Below are 18,230 nucleotides of genomic sequence, written 5' to 3'. Positions count from 1 at the left end.
AAGTTAGTCAAGCACAGGAAAAGAGTGCAGTTACCTTTTGGTGTGGTGTAACGTTTAAAATACATTTCAATATGTTTAAAATAGTGCCCTCAACTTTATTCTCTAAATGGATGAACTGGCCTGTTAAACCTGTTACAGGGAACAATTAAGGGAGGATTCTAAAGCCACAGAAAATATGAAGAGCTAGAAATACACAAATGCATATATTTTTAAAATCAGGAATCTGCAAGTAAATCCAAGGTTTACATTGCAATACTATTTGCTGCGCTGCTTTCAGTCAGATATTAAAGCACAAACCATTTTTTCCATTCATCAAGTTCTACTGCTTTCTCCTTGCTTATCTCCTTTCAGAAGCATTATTCATTTAAAAAAACCAAACAAACAAAAAAAAACCCAAACCAATAACCAAAACCAAAACGTCCAGACTTTTCCACCTTCTGCTTACCTGTAGCATCTCTATCCAGCTAAGAAATCTGTCCAAACACTCTAAGGCACATCTTCACTGCATCATCTACTGAGGCTCTTCCTCCCAAAGCACAGCTCCACAAGGTAAGCCAAGCCCAGACAGGGCTTCCTGAGGTCCCACCCTCCCTGTCAGGCTTCCCACCTCCACATTTCTCCATCTGCTCTAGCATCAGAACTGCTCCTCTTGCAACCACACAGAAATCTGATTCAAGGAAGGCATCTGGCAAAAAAATGAATTAGTTTAAACTGAAGCTGCAGTGGAACCACGCCCCCTGCTCAAGTGATGGCAGCCACGCTCTGAAACAGCCTTAGACCTGCAGCATCCACCTTGTAGGTGTGTGGCTGAGATGTTACAAGGCACAACCAACAGAAGCAGGATGAACTGCTCCACGATAATCCCTTCGTGTTCTAACCTTGCGAGACATTGCTTGTTCCTCTTGGTTCATAGGATAAATCTAGGAGACTGGAAACATGGCTGTGCTCAGCACCCTCTACAAAATGTCTAAACAAAGAGTACTGAGAGTTGCACCAGGCTTGTGTTTTGACATAAGTTACATCCTGTGAACCAACTTGTGTTCAATATACAGTTTACCATGTTTTCACCAAAATGTTTCTGTATACACATGCTTCAACAAAAGCAGAGCATGGTGAAGTATGAACCCGAAAGAAAATACTACCTACCTATTTACAGACAACTTGTGCAGATCAGTAATCAATAACTAATGTGGGTAACAACTTATACCAGAGTTACGGCAGTGACTTTGTGATGTGCAGTCATGAAACCACATAGAGACTGCAAGAAGAACAAAGAGGGAACATAGCAAGCACTGCCCAGGGAAGCATGTCCTGGTACACGTCTGAAACTGAATGGGATCCAATTCCAGCTCAGAGTTTCAGAAGGGCATCCCCGCCATGTTTCAAACTTTTTCGCTTGCCTTTGCTATGAACGGTCAGATCAAAGCTTGGATTTCTCTTGGAGGGCAATACTGAGGTTCATTTTGGCAGCACATACTGAGGTGAAAGGGAAGAATGAGAAAAGATCTCTAGAAGTACCTAAAAAAGTAGTTCCTTCCCACATCCAGGGAATGGCACCACATTGCTTACGATTACGCTTAGCACACTGTAATGCTTCATACCTACAAGATAATGAAACCCCAATGCTAGTACTAACAATGCTGCTTCTATAATCCTTATAATAATAAATAATCCTGCTGCTTTTTGTTTCTGACACAATCGCTACCAAATGTGAAACACCTTCTGAAAGATGTTTTTTCCCCTTTATCTTCCAGATCTGTCTCTGAGGATGAAAACATATAGGTTATTACTTGTCTAAGAGGTTAAATGCAGACACACAGCATGGAACTCCCATCTTGAATTCTCCACATAACATTTTCACAACTAGATAGTGCAGTAAAACCTGTATTACATATTACAATATTTTCCCAGTGTTGGTCATAAAGGCCTAGCTAGAACCAAACTTGCTTTAATACAGGACCCTTGATTAAAATGGGGGGGCGGGGAGGAGGGAAAAAAAGCAAGGGTGGCATACTAGCATCTTTACTATGTGCTTCACTAAGCTGCTTCAGTAGCTGTTTTGAGCTAATCTGCCATCAACTTGGGCCGTTACAGGAAAAGTCACTAGGTTTATGACTTTTTTTTTGCAAATACCAGGCTATTTTCACAGAATATGTCATTTTATCGTCTTATGAGGCAAACACCTACTTCACTTATGGTCTATTATCGTCACAACTCAAAGCTACACCTTCATATTCCAGTGGTAACTTCAAAAACACCTCAAGGAGGAAATCATCAAATCATTAAAATCAAATATGCTTTGAAGAATACTTGGGGGTTGTATTTAGGGGTAAGGAAAGATGTACCTTTTAATTATTTTTTAAATTAAATCAGCTGTGAGTGTTAAAGTTCAGAGCATTAGAAACTGCTTTGATGTTTCACTTCACATAATATCAACCTTTTAGCACAGTATAAACAGTCATGCTCCCCCATCTTGAGATAAGCTTCACATCATGTGAACATGTAACTGAATCAAAAGCAGCTGTCAACTTCAACAAACCCATCATCTCTATCCATAAAACAAAATAACCTGTGATATAACTCAATCACTTTTGTCCATGCCTGGGCAAATGCATGCTGTAAGCAGAAGACATTTAGAAATATAATAAAAGTATTTTGTAACTTCTGTTCTATTGGAATGATCTGTAAATTATTTAAATCCTTTGATGTTCATATTAAGGCACACCTTATCACCTCTCAGTCACAGAAGAAGCAATGGAACAACAGTTGGATATCTGAAAGGTCAAAAATCTTCCTACGATCATCATAGCAAAGGTCTTCGCTAAAAGAGTCCCTGAAGCCCCCGCAAGCGGGACAACCCCTTCCAGGGTAGCATACTAAGAGAAGAAAATTAATTCTTTCCTAGGATTCAGCTCAGGAAGTGCAACACTCCTCCAAATCTTCCATGCCCACTGCTGCCATTGGGGGACGTAGTAACGGCAACTGGAGAACCAAGGACACCCAACAGGGATAAGCCAGAACAAGAGGGTGCTGCCAATAACTTCACCGACTGAAAACACACTTCACACACTCCTCTCAGGCACAGGTGAACACAAAGTGAGGCTTTTTGTGACAAAACACACAATTAACCTCCCAGGAACCTCACTGTGATTTGGTGATCAAAGAGAAGTCAAACCGATTTGCATTACACCACCTGCCGCGTTTCAAGCCAACTTGATTCTCTGACAGCTGGGCACTTCCATAGGGTTATTGTTTTACAGACAGTTCCATTCTTATTCAGAACTCGAGAAAGGTGTGTACCAAGAATTATTTCCCCTCTATTTTATAACAAACCTGCTATCACAATATCAAGGCAACCACAAACACTCTATGGTTTAATAAACCAAGGAGAAAATCCTGATGGCTATATTCCACTAGCAACAGAGACAGTTTGTATTTGACATCCATCAGCTTAAGAAGAATCACTGGTTCTCCTCCTCGCCTAAGTACTTGGCATTTATGTGGGATAATGTTATGTAACCTGTGATCAGGTCTAAGATGTAGGAACTGTCTACACTGTGTGCTGGCTAATTGGCACCCAGCCTAATTCAGAATAAAAATCTCACCATACTAAGCACATGAGCTGTCTGCTTCATTTTACAGAAGCTCAAGAATTCAGACCAGGGTGACAAAAAGCCAGAAATCCCACAGCCAAATCCACCTCATGAAGCCCCCTTGCACAGATGCTTGAGCTAGGAAAAAGGGCATTCTCCCAATTCTCTGCCTCTTTGATAACATAGTCTGCTGAGTATTTTCTCAAGAAACAAGTTGCAACTCACAGCACAGAATCAAAAAATCTTGTAGAAGATATTATCTTTAGTACACTTTAATTAAAATGTAATGGTGTTAGGTAAGTTGAATTTCGTTTTGAGAACATTATACTTTTTAAAAAGCAGTAAAACTACCTCCTAGGCAAGCAAGGGACCAACGAAAGTTCAGAGAAGTGGATCACATGGTCAGCTGAACACTAATACTGTTTTTTCAAATGCTATGAAAACAAACTTGTTCCCATGAAGTCCAAATCAGACCCAAAGCAATACTTCACAACTGATATAAAGAATGTTGAGAGAAGGTATTTAGATTTGTCAGCAATTCTGTTATAAGCCACAGCAGTGCGAGTCAGTCTCAGACTAAAAGGAGAAGGGAAAGTAATTTGTAACCAAAGAATAAAACAGGTTCTCACTTGGCCAGGACCTTGAAGAGAAAAGAAGGGGGGGGGGGGGCGGAAATCATTCTGTACAGTAATAATTCTTTACTGTCAGTCATGGAGCCCAAAGAAACAAACTTAAGAAAGGCAACTTACATAAATAAATTCGACTTTAGATTAAATGAGAATAGAAAAACACAGTTGAAAATAATGTGATGATCCAATTCAGAGGTTTATCTGACTGACGTCCAGAAGCGCTAGCTGTCTCCTCAGACAGCCATATGTACATGAACCAGTCTCTTATCACTATAGTGAATTAAAAGTTAACTAAAGCAATTCAATGGTATTTTAAGAGTCACTTCCCCAGGGAAATAACTAAATTAAATTAGCAAATAGAAAAAGATGGTCCACTCTTTGAACTCTGCAATGGTCCCACTCCATGAGAATACTGTGAATCCATCCACTTAGATCCCGAGATCCACTTACTGGGCTCTCTAAGAGCAGCTAAATGGTTTTCATTACAGAAAGAGCTGATTAAGACTCCTTTCATTAGTCATCACCCCACACTGCATATTCTTTGAAGGGGAAAAAGGAGTTCCCTTAATTCAATCACTGAAGGGCCCCTGAATATCAAGTTAAATACTCCCAAGATTTGGTTTATTTTAACTTGACCTGCTAACTCATGCAAAACCAGCAAACTGTCCTTAATATTAGATTTTACATCAAAATTAGCTCAAAAAAGATTTAGAAACACTTCTAAATAGAGAAAACAAGATTTTAGAGTTACAAGGCTACAGTTTCTGTAGGCACTGCATAGGAAAAGTAACGCTGTGCTAAGTTAGGCTCCATGAAAGCTGGGAGTATCATGACAGTTCTTAATAAAGCGGACTTCTCTTGTGCAGATTCCATGGGAGTCTGGTTACTGCTCACATCAGGTTGCCTGCACAAGTGATGTTCCCCTGACTCCATGTCTGGTATTCTTCCAGTGCCAGCATTTGTATATGGGCACCTGACGTAGCAACTGATCCAAGTACGAACTTCTGATTAAACTGTCCATTTCTGTACAGGACACAAGACATCACTCCCTGGTGCAGAAATATGAACAGGCCATTATTTAGCCTACACTTACAGCAGGACAGATATAACACTTTTTCTTCCTCCTTTCAGCTGGAGCTCCTGAAAGACAACCAAGTCACAAATCAACTCCCCGTCTCAAATGAGACCTCTACCATGCCTCACATGCAACCAGAATAATTTGCTCCAATTTGCTCTCAGCAGCAGATAAGTGTTCCTATTTATCATCCTGCAACAGATGGAGCAAGTCTTCTACGCAAAGATTCCTTCTTTCTCCTCCTCCTCCATTTCTTAACTATCAAATATGAAAGCAATACGTACTTCGAGCCTTCAGCTGCCAGGTCCATGCCTCATGGAGATTTAAGGATTTCATCAGTTTTCAGGAGCACCACCCATTGAGGCATTTACCCTTGTACTATAAGAGCCATCACACAGGTCTAATTTTTGCATCACAGGTACTCCTGCTGCTGCAAATGGGGAGCCTGCACGTTCCACAGGATTAAAATGAACTTTTCTCCTGCTCATATTTCTGTTCCTTGGTCTTCAACACTTAAGTTAAACAGTCTAGCATCATGGATCCAGAAATGCTTCTGCATAAACCCTCTCTCGCCACTGCTTTCCAAAGTTACACACGCACAGTAACAAAAAAAAGGGGCTGACCAGTCTTTAAGTCACCAGTTTGGACAGTTCTGGGATCAGCTCCTGCAGCTGGCTACATCGCTTTAGGCACAGCCTAGGTCACTTGCCACATGTCAACTTTTCTACTACTAGCAAGCTAACCAGAGCTGGAAAAAAAAAAAAAAAAAATCGTTTTTTACCCTTTACTTCATAAAGGGTAACACAATACATAGACATGCTTGTGTATGCCTACACTACATAATCTTTGTGCACATCAGTAACAACAGAATAAAGAATCATAATATAGTAGTTCAAATTACATCTATTTTGAAAAAAACTGCACTGACTCTTATGCCTATCTCACAACAGCACTGAACCTTGAACTTACTCATTTCAGACATTAGGACAAACAATGCAGGTCAATTCTCCCATTATGCAACACGCAACCACCATGTTCTTAATTCTTTAAGCAGTGCCAAAGAATATGCCAGTTTCTGTACACATAAGCACTATGGGTCATGCTGAAATCCCTAGTGCGGTTGCTAGAGTTTATACAGCTTTACCAGATGCTTCTCAGATGAACCATGAAGATATTTTGCAATGAAATGAGTAGCAGCTCTAAACAAAAAGACTTCCATAATCTTAGCTTATGTATCCATAAGCGAACATACTAAATCAAAATGCTGGTGGACCAAACAGCAAGACGAGTAGGTTCTGTTCCTGAGGAGCAGAATTCTTCAGAAGGGAGCAACCCAGTAAAAGAAAAGTAACACTCTAAATAAAACACCTGAACTAAACTCTTCCAAGTTTACAGGCTAGTGTGATCCTAAGCACAGCTATGTATAAGAAGGCACTGAGAGGAAGTTCTCTACAATAGAGGTTATTAGCCATCAATAAAGGCATTAAGCTACTTTGCCAGTATTAACAAATCTGATCTATCCCAAACTTTTCTTCAGGGGGACAAGCCAAATCATGTGATCCTTGCTTCAGTGGAAATAAGATTAAGCACTTAATTATTTAGCAAACTGTCATCTTTAGTCAGAACAGACCTTTATCTTCAGTTTTTATAACTACTAATCATGCTTTAGAGAGACCATATTGATTGGGTACTGCAAACACAAGATACGAGGACTGTGCACTATGAGGAAGAGTACAGCATGGTTAGACTGTGTGTCCATGCACTTGATCACACCTCGGATCAATTAAAAGACAGAACACAAGACAAGCAGTCCTAACTATGGACAACAGGGGTAACTATAAAAGATTACAGACAACTGCCTTTGTAATTTGTCCTTACTGTATTATTGTATATTATGTCTAAGAAAAAAGCACTTGCCAACAGCATTTTCCACAATTACTTAGTGGGTAAAGAGTGAGACAGAGCAGCTGACAACCAGCACGCCAAGTACTCCTACATACCCAGCAGTAACACTTGATGCTTCCTCTGAGGCAGATGAACCACTGCTGCTTTTACTATTATTTTCAGTACAGCACAGATTCCTCCATATACAGGAACACAAATTCCTCTCCAGCACACACACAGATGAGTAACTAGAAAATGATCTTAATTGCTACATAAATCACATGTGGCTACTTAGCATGGCCAAATACATGTCCGCATAGGAAGCACTCTCCTCAGAACTGTCTGCAGTATTTCATCAACCTCACAAAAGAGCAAGTGCGCCAAAAAACAGAATGAAAGCAGCAATTACTCATCCCAAGTCAATTCATACCTGCCTACAGAAATGTGTAGGCTTTGTTACAGGCACCTAAACTCAAACAAAAGCTTGACAACAGCAAAGTCAGGTAAGCGCTGCACTGACATTGGAGGGGATGACAGCACGCTGTGCCAGCTTCAGTCCCACCGGCACATGCCCCTGAAGTCTGTGGGACAGGATGGTTTTAAGATCTTTCCTGAATGCTGGTGTCAAAAGGTACAAATCTTTCTATGTATGTGTATATATATATATAAAAAATATATATATATAAAATGTAATATACACATTCTTTTTTTTTTTTTTAACGTGAATATAAATGCATACAAAGAACCCCTATTATTTCTACCTGGGAGGAAAGTGCTATACATATTAAACAGCCTGGCCTGGCGTGCAGCCTGCAGAAGTCCCCAGGGCCCTAGACGTCTGTCCATGAAGAGAGCTGAACGATGGAGACTTGTCACTCTCACTTCTCTCTTCCCAACGCTCACATTGCTTGGCTTGGCTCACAAGTATACTGTCACAGGCAAACGCTGCATTACAGACCTACCACTTCATCTAAAATCCTGTTAATCGGTTTATTTGCAACTGTTAATCCAACACTGGTGCCACTGGCTTCTTACACAAGGGACAAACTGCAGTATCAGGTTTTATTTCCGTTTTTCTTCATAATTTTGCTCTTGCAGTGGCTAAATGTTAGCCAGCAAGAACCTCTTCCAAAATGGTTATTCTGATACTGTTCTTACATACAGGTCTACAACTGAAATAGGAGATCATGAAAATGGGGTACCAAATTCTCTCCTTCCTTAAGTACCTGTTTATGGGTTTTTAACAATCTCTTTAGTGTATTCAGATGATCCTGTGCTCAGTTGCTCTGCAGAGCACTTCCCTGAATGTACCAGACTCTTCAGTTAAGACAAAACTCCTTGGGTCTGCATGTCTAGTCATATGTCTAAAGAAACCTAAGTCTAAACATTTTGGACCATAATGCTAGAGGTGCCCAATACTTTCCAACTTCATTGAAAGTCCAAAGCTCCAGCAGTTCTGCCCTTCTGCCTTTGCACTTAGATAAAGCCACAGGATTATCCCAACTCAATTACATCACTTAAATCACAAAACCATACACACTAGGTACTCCTGCTCTTACCAGTGAGAAGCCTAGCTACTGTACTCCAACACTCAGATAGGTGAATCAGTCTTTTTTTCTCCAAATAGAAGGAAAAAAAAAAAAATCCAGTGTTTATCTGGTGATATTCAAACGAATGTCAATAACAAAGCCAGTAACACACTGCTGGCGCTCCAAAAGTTTATGCTAACAGAGAAGCAACTGCCTGAGATGGGTCTGATATAGTATTAATACAACAGACTAAACGAAAAAGTGGAAAGATAAGAGTTAGTCACCTAGCTTGAATACTACCTGCCACTATTGCTGCACTCACAACACTTAAAATAAACTGCTGAATCTAACAGCACTCATTAGATGTTTTAGTGACTTCAGCTCTTCTTGGGACAGTACATTAATCCATCTCTCCTAAACTTGCTTCTTAGATTTTTGTGTGTTAGTAGTTAAGTCCTCAAAATTTAAATCGATGATTCCAAGAACGAACTGCGATGATAAACCAGTGTACAGCAATCAGCATCCTCCGCAGAGAGCATAAATCTCATCTCACCTCCAGAGGCTCAGACACCAGAAAGGGACTTGGAGTTCACCCCAAAACGGTGATCATGCTCTTCCAAGCTACTGACACACACACACCCCACATCAAGTGCCCCGAGAGAAGAGCGAGGCAAAAACACAAAATAAGGACCGCTAGTTTACTCCGACAGCGACATGGGCTTAAAATAGACACAATCTCTACCCTGCTCATTCCTTCAACTCTTAACTTTCAAGTATTTTAGCTGCAACAATGTTTATCCTATAATATTCACTGACTGCCAAACTGATTTAAACAAAGAAAAAAGAGAATGAAACGTTACTGGATATTTTTAGTTGTTTTGGGTTTTTTTTTTAAAAAAATAAGTTTCATGACTACACGTCAAACAAACCTAAACTTTTTGGCTCCAAAGCAACCCTATAATTAGAAACCTCATTTGTTCTGGTAGTCAGGAGAGCCATTTTCCCTGGGGAATGCCACTGAAAGGAAACCCAGGAAGAGCTGTAATGGCCAAACAACGCGGAACTTATCTATAACGGACGCTGGTTAAACAAAGCCATCACAAATTGCATTTTACCCCAAGAAACCATTTTCTTCCCAAATAAAACACTTTTTTATCTCTCTTTCTTTCAATTAAATGCCTTGACCCACTGTGCAAATTCACATGGACCAGACCTAAAAAGAGGCTGCTGCACCCAGAAATTTCTCTCTTTTTTCACACTTGTACCAGGTCACTCGTTCAAAAAAAAAAAAAAGCTACATCTTTCCCTGCAAACCTTCCAACAGTAGAATGAGAGATGCCTGGTTACCTTGCCAGGACTAGTTAGGGATGAGACTTTCACCCTCTGCTTTTTGCCTCTCCCCTTCATACCTCCTCTGCTCTTTTATATCCGCTTTCCATTTCCAGCTTTTTAAATTAATTTCCTCTCCCACCCCCATTACCACACCTGCAAATTCCACTGACGCGCAGAAAAGACGGACACAAAAACAATGTTATGGCAGGGGGCACCGGGTGTGGGTGCAGGGGAAGCAACTAAGACAGCGGGTCTGGAAGCCGTGAAGACCAAGACCATAAGCGGAAGAGAGAGAGAGAAATCAGACTTCAGACAGGGAAGGACTGGTGTTGACAGCGAGGCAAGAAGCGGAAAGCGTGCATTTCTGGCAACTGCCAACGGAAGCAACTGCATTTCTCTTGAACGAACTTTTAAAGAGCTCTATATGAAATGGTGAAAAACAGAGCATAAACACACAGTTGCTTTTTCCTTTAAAAAGGAGAGCAGTATCCAAGTGCCAACCTTCAGATCTCCCAGCTATTTTACACTAGACTTCAGGCAGAGCTCTCTCACATTTTGCATGCAAACTATTCATGGTCGAATGTTGAATACAAGCTGCAGGATTTGCCCTCTTCTAACAGCTGGGATCCATGATCTTCACAGCACCGCCAGCTTCTGAAGGAGTGCTTCCCAAAGCAAAGTGGTGCCCCCTCTCACAGCCAAGGGCAGTTACAGAGAGAGAAATATCTCATGTCTCTTAACTGTTATAGCTACAGGGACAGGGGACATTGAAACACAGAGCAGGCAAAACCAAGCACAGGGATGGCCCCAGGTGTTTGCAGTGATCCTCATGGAAGACAGGAGCTGAGCAAGGCTGGGAACTAACCCACGTGCTAACCATAGCGCCTGAAAAGCCACCGTCCATCAAGGCGCTTGAGAAAGGAGAAGTATCACGAGGATTTACATCAACGCCGCTCAAAGAGAGGGAATACAGGGAAGTAGCACAGGGAAGGGAAGTGTAGAAAAACATATGCAGGAAGATGCGTATCCCTCCAACATATGGCAGGGCTTGCAGGAGCAGGCATGACTGTTTTCACTTTTCCTGAAAGGATGGGGGTGGGCGGAAGGAAAGAGGGAGGGAAAGGGGTCAGCTTTCAAAAGTTTGCAAAACATCTTATTTTGGTATTTTCTCTACAGGGAATGGACAATTTCCAAAGGCTTGATCATACAGAAGCACGGGTCTGATCTTGCAAAAGCAGATGCACACATGGATAACTTTACCTCACATGAGTAGTCACACTGGCAGGACAAAAAAATTTACAGTTCCTCCTTTTTCATTTATTAAATGAGCCACTGCAAACATGAAACGGGGCCATGCTCAGCTTAATCTAGCCTCCGATACTTAAATTTTGCAACAGCCACAGAAGAAACCTTAAATAAAGCTAAACTTCCATGAGCAACAACACAGCATAAAGCAGCCTGCATTTTATCCACATTGCCCTCAGATTAAAGTATTTCTTGCTTAGGAAATTGCTTTGGGGCCACTGCTTGGCCCCAAAACACCACAATGCCTGTCATATGCTGTAATGGTTTTTGTGCGTCAATTTTTTAGAAGTGGGAGAGAGAGAGGAAGAGGCAAACCTTTAACCGCCCTACAGAAGATAAGCCATCTTACGCAAAGCCCAAAGGTACTATCAGAAGATTTTTACACCAGAACTGGTATCAATCCATTAATCCTGTCTCAGCTGCAGAAACTGAGGTACCTAAGTAAGTCCATCCCTGCCTCATTAAACAGAAGACAAAAATTCACCCAGCTACTTAATTTCCTTTTTTCCTTCTTTTCTTTGGAAATCGATACAAAATAAGTCCAAACGCTACTACTGAGTTTTTCTGCAGGGACAGCTGCAAGTGAAACACTCTAACCCATTTCTTCCCTGCAGGAAAGGGGGCAGAGGGAGCTGACAGAGGGATAAAAGCAATTGCCAGCACTTCAGTCTTCTACAAGAAAAGAAACCCACACTGTAAAATTTCGTATCTGTATACTTGAGAAAGACACAGAAACAATAACTAACAGCTCCCCTCTTTTCTTTTTGCTCAAGGGGACATAGCATGCATTTTTTGACTAAACCTCAAATACAAACCAAAAGTAACATCCTCATGCGTACAAAGAGGCTTATTATGATTGTTATTGCTGGAAGGGGAAACTCACTCTTACTGGCCACATGACTGTTGAAATCCACATTCAGCATTGTTTGGGGATTTTTTTTCTTTCCTCTATAACTCAGCAGCTCAGAGCAACTGGTAATAACTTTAGGACTAGAAACATTTAGCTGAGCATTTCTGACGCTGCAGAGTCAGCAATACAGATAAATTTGTTCCAGGCTACTCAATACATATTTAAATACGCACCCTGCAGCACCTCACTGCAGTATTCTTTTGGGAAACATTACTAAAGCACAATGTCAAATTTTAGGGTTTTTTTCCCATTCCCTCTTGCTTGGAAACGTTAACATCACATACAGCGATTTATGTGTTTGCACAATTTACTACTTACTAAATACTAGTTGTGTAAGACAACTCATACAACAGCATTATAAAGACACACATATGTTTTTAGGATCTGAATCAAGACCTGGGCCTTCTCACATCTCATGACACAGCAGCTACACGCAGCCTGACAGCAGCTAGTTATCTGTTCGCACAGTACTGTCACGCCACAGTCCTCCTCTGTAATGGCCAGGTGGCAGCTAACGCTGGCCAAATAGGTTAGCAGATGAAGTTCAAGGATGCTCGGCAGTACTCGCCAACTTCCAGAGAGTCCCTCAGGTTAGTGGGAGGCTGAAACTCAAGAAGGATGAGAAAAGGACGACCCCTGAGGAGGGGTGCAGCAAGAAGCACCCTGGGGAAGCAGCCATGACCTGATAAAAAGCTAGTGCCAAGCCTATTTGCACAAGGTGCCTGAGCTCAGGTGTAGGGAGAGGGTGCACCCAGGCTCCCTGCCAAACTTGGCAAAGGAAGCTAAAGCTCAAGAAAGCTCTGTGCACTTCCTCAAACAGGAGCAGGCATTTCCTGAGGGGCAGTTAGAGGGCTTAAGTTTTAAGCAAATCACAAGCAGGGTATAACAGATGGAGAACCTCGGAGAAACAGAAACCAAGGTTGACTTTCTGCAGCACAACATAGCCTAGAGGAACTGCCGTGGGCAATGATCGATGGGTCCTGACAAGCCCCAAGGGTGGACCAGAGGGCACCCGAGGTATCCAGGCTTCGACAAGCAAGCTTATAACTAGGTCTCTACAGCAGCAGTAATACTGACACCAAAGTCCAGTGGGGAAAAAACACCAAAAGTTTGTACAGAGGAACGGCGTTGAACAGAGAGAAGCCACAGCCAACAGTGGGAGCAGGGGAAGAAGAGCCAGCATAAACAAAACAGGGCTGCTAGCTCATCATTTCCAAAGATACAAACCACCTCTAGAAAGGGATCCTGCGCTTTGGGAAGAGAAAAATGAAAGGGAGCTGGACTGCTTAGCTCAAGAAACATGGCGTTTACCCTATATGGTTTAACGACTGCTCCGGATCAGACAGGGACCGTTCCATTTTGTACCCCTGACACGAGTTTTGCTCCTAGGAGAGAAGGGCTGGTTTTGCTACGGCAAGGCTTCTTCAACACACCAACACTTCTCACTCTGACTACAGCTCCGTAGGTCCTCCACTGAAATTTCAATGCTGATCACAAAAGGGGTTGGTTTTGGGGTTTTGCTTTGTTTTTAATCAGCTTTTCACTTCAAAGCCCACTTGAAGTTGATTTCTTGAGCTTGAATGCTTAAACCAAGACACTTAAACACTTCTGAGGGCCTTTGTCTGCCAACAAAACAGCTGAAGAGGCTGTCATTCATCTCGAAATGAGCTGTAAGAGGAGTGAAGAGGCAGACCTCGCCGTACCCCAGCGGAGAGCTGGCAGCAGGGCCGATCGCACGGTTACTCACCACAGAAACGTGATTTTTGATCACATCGCCAGCCCGCCGGAGTCCGGGCGGTCAGACCTGCAGCCTGGCTCCCTCAGGCCGGCTTCCGAGCGGGGCACCCCGTCAGGCTCCCGGCTCTGGCGGGGGGTCCCTCCATAGAGACCCTCGGCCCGCAGAAGAGCCCCGGCCGCAGGTCTCGAAGCCCGAGGGGGCAGCCCTTCCCCGCCGCCTCCTCCCCGCTCCGTCGCAGGGCCCGGGCGGCTCCCGCCGGTCCTTCCCCGTGGGGGAGGGGGCGGCGGACACGTGGAGGCCGAGGCCGGAGGAAGGGAGGCGGCGGGACACGGCCCGGCTCGACCCGGCCCGGCGGCAGCTGCCCCGCGGGGCGAGGCCGCCCCCAGCCCGGTGCGCGGCACTTACTTGCGGGGCGGCCCGGGTCTTGCCTGGCGGCCTCCTGAAGAAAGAGGTGCGGGCGGTGAAGAAGAACTCCTCGGACTCCTCCTCCTCCAGGCTGCTGTAGCCGCTGCTCATGCTGCTGGTCCAGGTCATCGGCGGCGGCGGCTGCTGGTGGTGGTGGTGGTGGTACCGGGGCCGGGCGGCGGAGCGCGCCGTCCCAGCCGCCTCATGGGGCCCCGCCGCTGCCGCTCCTCTCCCAGCGCCGCCGGGCCCGGGGCGCAGGAGGAGGAGCTGCTGCTCTGGCGGCTCCGCTCCCGCCCTCCGCTCCCTTCCTGCCGCCGAAGTTTCGGCGGGCAGCGCCGCTCCGAGCCCCGCCAGGCGGCGACGCCCCCGCCCACCCCACGGGACGCCCGCCCCGGGCAGCAGGTGAGGGGGCGGGAGCCGGCCGCTGCCCGCCTACCGCGCCCCGAAACACCGGCCCGGCGTGAGCGGCGGGGGGGTCCCGCCGGCACGGCCAGCCCGGCAGCCGGGTGCCGGGGCCCAACCGCCGCGGGGCGACCAGGAGGAGGCGAAAGATCAAAGCACGGGCGTGGGCTGGAGCTACTGACCTCCTCCCGGCCTTGTGCTGGTACCTCAGCACCCCCCCCCCCATTAATTACGAGCAACGAGGCAGTTGAGAGGGGCCTTGCTAAAGAAAGAAGTTCCCAAACTTTTCCCTAATAATTACCTGATTTCACTCTCCTATGTGCCTGTAAGAACAAAGTTATTAAAAAATAACCAATGGCAAAATAATTGCAAGCCTTTCCTGTGTTGTTCTTCTAGTAATCTTTGAATTTATGCTTTGCAACCGGTAGCAGACCCAATCGTGCTGATGAATAACAACCCTGAACTCCCACAGCTGCTGTGGCTGGCTGGCCCTGGCCTCTCCTCGCAGGATCAGGCCCACGGGCTATTAAGTCAATAGAATTCATCGCCCCAGGATGTAGCAAGGAGGGAGGCTTGTGAAGACTCAGCAGAGATTAGATATGTGTACGGATAGCAAGAATATCCAGAGCTGCAACTGGGAAACATATTTAAAAGCACAAAAGTTCTGATAAGACGCAGGGCGTACATCAAACTCGGCATTAATGGGGGAAAAGACAGACAATGCCTGAAGGCCAAGTCACTCCGTAATTACCTGCTTCAGAGTTTCTCATGTCTTCCCTTAATTTATCTAGGGCAGGATACTGGGTTTAAGGTACAGCTTCCTAAAGCTACGCAGCTGCCCGAAAAAGCAGACTTGCCTTTCCTGCACGTCTTCAGTCCGGTGTTCCTGCCATCCCCCGTGCCACGACAGTGGTCCTGCGGGGGGGAAGTGAGTCACATCAGCCACTCGCCACCAGGGCATAGCCTTAGATTAAACAGATTTGAAGCTGCGTGTTTACCAAGCCATGGCCTAAGCCAATTTGTCAGTTCCCATGGTCTCAGTACTTGGCCACAGATGTATCTGGGACACCATTAGCTGATGTCTCCTGTCCCTCTTCCCCATCCCCACCTCACTGATCCTTCACTAACTCCTCGCCTGCTGCATGCGGCCGTTCCTATCCCCTCACCCAGGCAGGGACTGGGTCTGTTTCTGCCAGTTAAGTGCTCTTCCCACACCAGTATGCTGTACGTATTGATAAAGTCACCTCAAGACCAGCAAAACAACTCATACTGAGAACTAAAATCAGTTAATCAGTTTGGGGGATGTTAAATACCAGCTTTCCCGTCAATTCTGATTCTCCTAGATTTTTGTATGGAGTTTGGCATCTGGCAGATTAGAAGGTTGCATAGCTTTTAAAAGCAAATAGAGTCTAACAAACATCACAGATGTGAATGTGTCACATCTTGAGCCTACTTGTTGGCACTGTAAAGCCCCATGGCATTCAAGATAGCTTTCAGTTGAATGCCAAGTTACATGAACGCAACTAAAATGTATTAAAATGCTTGCTTTAGACAAATGAGCTTTGTGTTACCTGGCTTACAAAGACCAGCTCCATGCCAAAAGGAAGTCCCACCAGAGACCTGCTGGGCTTGCCTCTGAACCTGTCCAAGACCCAGTAACCTCAGTTAACAAAGCTTTTGGATAAAACTCCCCTGACCATGATCATGATTAAAGTGAAAGATTTTAAGTGACTCAGGTGTCCTATAAAATGGGATTTGTGTTTTCAAACTACAGAAGTGTTTTAAAATGTTATCCGCTGGCACACTTGACAGACTCCCCAGCAACAAAAGGCATTGTGTGTGTATAGCTTGTTTGCTTGGCCGAAGCCTCAAACCTGATAGTGCGTGAGTGGGCCATTGAGCTGGCAAAAAGAGGATCACTGAGACAATAAGCTGCTGCAAGCGAGGTCGAGTCCATCTGTGCAAGATCAGTTACAAGTCCTGGGATCGAGTTTGTATGTTCTCTGGCAGAAAGGCACGGCACTCACCTTGACTGTCAAGCATCATTTATATTGATAACACCAAAAGATTTACAGTATGGTTTTCTCTCACTGCAACACAAAGTGATAAAGAAAATGCGTCTAAGTTCTTTGTGATATATCTTCCAATACGAGTTCATTCCTCAAATATAGCTCTGTTTTTAAGCCTACTAGTTTTGACAGTGTCTTATTTTTTTTTCAGACATGACACTGAATCCAACAATTCACATGAAGGTACAAACAGATGTGATGCCTTTCAATTTTTATTTGCTTGGTGCTTGCAAATAACATATCCAAATCCTGTCAAGTATTTTGCAAGGCTGATACTTAAAGATGAATCGGTACCCATGTGGATTTTACTGTTCCCAGTCAAGTACTCTTCCACCTTCTCAAATGGATTTCCTGATCTTACCTAGGTAAGATTCATCCAAGGCTCTTCGTTAGGTGCTGCACTGAAACCTCTCCACTACCAGCCTTGGGTTATTTTTGGTTCAGTCTGACAGGCCTCTTAAATAGTCAACGAAAAAAAAAATAACACTGCATAATGAAAACAAAGACAGCCATGTCTCAAGATAAGGTTAGTAATAAGCTTGCTGAAAGCATACTTGTTTTTAAGTAGAATCACTGAAGCATCAGGTAAAAATAATAAAGTTAAAAGCCAAGGAATGTGGCACAGGAGAGAGATTTAAAGCATAGACAAGCACTAGGAGGCTCTCAGTCAGTCCTTCCAAGAAAGAATTCAATCCAGTGAGAATTTAAACTGGCAATCAGTTATCATAGGATCACACAAGCAACTGGCAAGAAGAGGGAGATGCTTTTTTTTTTTTTAATGGATAATTAAGTTCAAATAGCAAGTAGTGCTACAAATGCACCTGTGAAGAAAAGGAGAAGAAATTGGTTTTTATTAAAGCTTGATGACAGAGATAGAATTTCAGAATATTTTTAAACTATAGCCCATTCAAGCCAGTTAAAAGTGGTGACTCAAGTAACACAACCAAGAACGGTAATGGGCACTCTATGTTCCAAAGCAAGAGTCTCATGAATAAAATATTAATAAAAAGCAATCACAGGCAAAGATAACCTGTGTGATATACAGATTTTTGTTGTGTAGAGGGAAAAACAATATTTAAAATCACTGTTACATTCAAGGATAAAATTCAGCTTTAAATCACTTTGTGGTTTTGGAGAGCCAGTTCAGAGAAATGAAACATCAGGCATGGCTTCCAGAAAAGTAGAAATTAAAGCTGAACTTCCTAACTGTTAAAACAGGTGTGAATAATTTTATTAATCTGGCAAGGATTAGGACTTTCAACTACCATAACTGAAATAACCCTCAGAACCAGACATCGGATTTCGTAAAGGTGGACTGCTTCACAAGGTCCTGCAGCTTCATTTGTTTATTTGTATTAA

General features: G+C 43.7%; 1 protein-coding gene across 1 annotated transcript in view; it reads right to left on the bottom strand.

Moving 5' to 3' along the window:
• RASSF3 (Ras association domain family member 3) overlaps window positions 1–14,718 on the bottom strand; it is a 52,033-nt gene extending 37,315 nt beyond the window's left edge. The window contains exon 1 of the mRNA XM_068400972.1: window positions 14,401–14,718. Coding sequence (XP_068257073.1) covers window positions 14,401–14,529 — 129 coding nt within the window. The 5' untranslated portion in view covers window positions 14,530–14,718. The remainder of the gene's footprint in view (window positions 1–14,400) is intronic.
• Window positions 14,719–18,230: the final 3,512 nt, after the last annotated feature.

This window comes from Nyctibius grandis, chromosome 5 (assembly GCF_013368605.1).
Source record: "Nyctibius grandis isolate bNycGra1 chromosome 5, bNycGra1.pri, whole genome shotgun sequence".
Lineage (NCBI taxonomy): Eukaryota > Metazoa > Chordata > Aves > Nyctibiiformes > Nyctibiidae > Nyctibius > Nyctibius grandis.
This window is presented reverse-complemented; position numbering and strand designations above follow the sequence as displayed.